Source organism: Galeopterus variegatus, unplaced genomic scaffold (genome assembly GCF_000696425.1).
Source record: "Galeopterus variegatus unplaced genomic scaffold, G_variegatus-3.0.2 Scaffold1691, whole genome shotgun sequence".
In the NCBI taxonomy this organism is placed as follows: domain Eukaryota; kingdom Metazoa; phylum Chordata; class Mammalia; order Dermoptera; family Cynocephalidae; genus Galeopterus; species Galeopterus variegatus.
In genome coordinates this window covers 131,774-134,850 of record NW_007727802.1, presented here as the reverse complement: position 1 = coordinate 134,850, position 3,077 = coordinate 131,774, and the positions used below count along the sequence as shown (strand labels likewise).

General features: G+C 34.9%; 1 protein-coding gene and 1 long non-coding RNA gene across 3 annotated transcripts in view; one reads left to right on the top strand and one right to left on the bottom strand.

Moving 5' to 3' along the window:
- The window catches only part of LOC103595141, an 8,595-nt gene extending 5,930 nt beyond the window's left edge, over positions 1 to 2,665 (bottom strand). The window contains exon 1 of the long non-coding RNA XR_550915.1: positions 2,582 to 2,665. This is a non-coding gene — a long non-coding RNA (uncharacterized LOC103595141). The remainder of the gene's footprint in view (positions 1 to 2,581) is intronic.
- The window catches only part of DDX50 (DEAD (Asp-Glu-Ala-Asp) box polypeptide 50), a 35,566-nt gene extending 32,530 nt beyond the window's left edge, over positions 1 to 3,036 (top strand). For both annotated transcript variants that reach the window (XM_008578474.1, XM_008578475.1), the window contains 2 exons: positions 470 to 514; positions 2,533 to 3,036. In XM_008578474.1, the coding sequence (XP_008576696.1) occupies positions 470 to 514; positions 2,533 to 2,814 (327 nt within the window). In that variant the 3' untranslated portion in view covers positions 2,815 to 3,036. The remainder of the gene's footprint in view (positions 1 to 469; positions 515 to 2,532) is intronic.
- The last annotated feature ends 41 nt before the right edge of the window (positions 3,037 to 3,077 follow it).

Sequence of the window (3,077 nt, the reverse complement as noted above, 5' to 3'; positions counted from 1 at the left end):
GTGGAGACCGGTTCCCGCTCACTGGCTGAGCGCGGTGCGGGCGTAACACCGAGGGTTGCGAGCCCATTGCTGGTCCCCGGTACAGGTGCGACACGGAGGGTTGCGATCCCGTTACCGCTCAGTAAAAAAGACAAAAAGGAAAAAAAAAAAAAGGAATTTATTAGAAGGATCACTTTACAAGAGACATGGAACAACATTATAGTATCTACAGAGACTTCTAAAGAACACTCTAGATTCTTGTTAGTAGTAGTAGATTCTGATTAGATATTGTGTTTAGTTACTTTTCAGATTAGAGAATACATTGTCTCTCTGTGTCATGCATTGTTATGCATCATCTATTTTGATCCTCTAAGCAATCATGGGACACATCTAATCCTTTTTTAAAACTAATATTATCAGCAAGCATTAGTTTATTAATAAAAAATCAACTCATATCATCTAATCAAAACTATTTTTATTTTGCTTTTAGGGTGTTTGCTTTGATGTTCCCACAGCTGAGTCAGAAAGGTTACAGGTATTTTAAAAATTGTATCTGTTGGGGGAGGGGGGAACATTTTTATTTGTTAAATACTTGGGTATATTTCCCTAAAATACAGGGGGACTTTTAAGGCTGGTCTGATGGTGGTGGGTTATCAGAACTTATTAACATTTGTGTCACATAAGTTGGTATACAACCCCCCACTGCTAAATTTGAGTGGCTTAAAAAATATCTATCTATCTATCTATCTATATGGGAACTTTTAAAAAACATAGTCACAATATCATTACCATGCCTAAATCAATTAAGAATTCTTTAATATAAAATATCCAGTCTTTCTCATAAAAATTTATTATAAATAATTTCAAACATATAAAAACATGATAGAGTTGCATAATGAATCCCCACATATACATCTCCCAGCTTCAACAATTACTAATTTAGGGTCAGTTTTGTTTCATCTCTACTTCTAATTCCCCACTCCTGTATTCTTTTGATACAAATTCTAGGCATTCAGTTATTTCAGCCATAAATATTTCCATATACTTAAATATTAAGGACTTAAAAGAAAAATCATTAATATAATTAACCCCACCCATAATTACTTAATATCATCCAATTTTGTATTTAAATTTCCTCTGTTGTTTCCTAAATATTTTTTAATATAGGGTCCATAAGGTTTGTACATTGTAATTTGATGTTCTTAAGTCTCTTTTAGTCTACAGGTTTTCCCTCTTTTCTCTCTCTTTAAAAAATTTCCTTCTGTTTTATCTGTTGAAGAAAGAGGTTGTCCACTAGATTCCTACAGTGAAGAATTTGTTTATTCCATCCCCGTGTGTATTTATATACATATTTTGAAACAAGAATGAGATTCTCTTTTAAAAGTCTTTCAGAAAATTCAGTATATTGAGGACACATTTCTGTGCCAACTGTATAGTTACTTGTCTTGACTATATACCCATGTAACTTATTTCTCCTAACTGTTTTGTGTCCATTAACCAACCTGCCCCTTTTCCACCTCTAGTAACCACAGTTCTGCTCTCTCCTTCTGAAATTTCAACTTATTACGGAATAGTAAATTACTGGAAATAATCTAAATTTCAGAAAATAGGACATTGGTTAAGAAAGTTGGCCACCCATATGGCCAAATGCCAAGGATGCATTAAAAATAAATTGAGATAGGCATCTGTAATTAACAATAATTTAACTGCATGTTATCAAATGGCTAGAAAAGAGAACAAATATTCTCACAAATATGTATACATTTCAATAAAAAAAAATTTCCTATTAGTAAATAGGACTGCCCTGAACATTAGTATAGCTAATTCATTATTCATTGCCATGTTTATCTCTTTAAGATGAATTTTTAAAGGTGACTGCTTGGCCAAAATATTTGTTTGTTTTTAAGACTTTGGTCATATATTGCCAAGTCCACCAGTGGTGTGTATAGGTGTTTGTCTCTTCCCATCCTTACTAACAGGGTGTCTTGATATTAACTTTCCTTGGCAACTCATAATCACAATGAACAAGTTAATGTAGCAAGATATAACACAGTGATGCTCTTATGAGCTGCTGACTTATATATCTTGAATTGTTTACTGCAGTACCAAGTTGTTTCCAATGGCTGTATTTTTTAGTCCCTGGCTAGTGTTGACAGGTTTTTAATCTCCATCATCAGCTCTTTTACTTCTTGCATCTGTTAGTATACCTACTGCAAACAATGCAGGACTTATTAGTTGCCTATCTGCTTTGTGCCAAGAAACCAGATAGTGCTCTCTTTTGGAATGTATACACTGAGTGTGAATTTAGAGTCTCGAAATGGATCTAAGAGTTTCTCCTAAGACTGTAATTTAGGAACTCTAGTGAATGAGCTTTGAAAGTGTTTTTGTTTTAGTTACTTTCTGGTTTTCATTGTTGTTCCAGATACTTTGAATTTAATGGATAGATATCCTTTAGCTAGCAGGTAATGGATACAAGATGAGTGCCCTATACTCACCTGCTTGATTATGCATTCTATTTTGCATTTATATTAATCTTGAAAATTCCCCTAACAGGCAGAATGGCATGATTCAGACTGGATACTCTCAGTGCCGGCCAAATTACCTGAAATTGAAGAATATTATGATGGAAACACATCGTCTTCTAATTCCAGACAACGGAGGGGCTGGTCAAGTGGCCGATCAGGCCGGTCAGGCCGGTCAGGTGGTCGATCCAGTGGCCGGTCAGGTAGACAGAGTCGACAGGGGAGTCGGTCAGGAAGTCGACAAGATGGTAGAAGACGAAGTGGGAATAGAAATCGATCAAGAAGTGGGGGCCACAAACGGAGTTTTGACTGAGTATTTGATAGTTTATCTACCAGTGTGAGCTTGCCTATTTCTGCCTAATCATGTACATTATCCACCAAAAATTAGGTAATCATAGTTGAGGTATGTGTCTGCTATTTGCAAAGAAGTTGGTTGTATTTTTTTAAAAAGCATTTCACAAGAATGGTTGTAAACAAATCTACTTATCCAGTTATACCTTTGAATAAAAACACCTCCTTTTATTGTCTCTTTTCACTATGTGTTAAGAATTTTCTCAATGTAATCTTTTTTTTTTT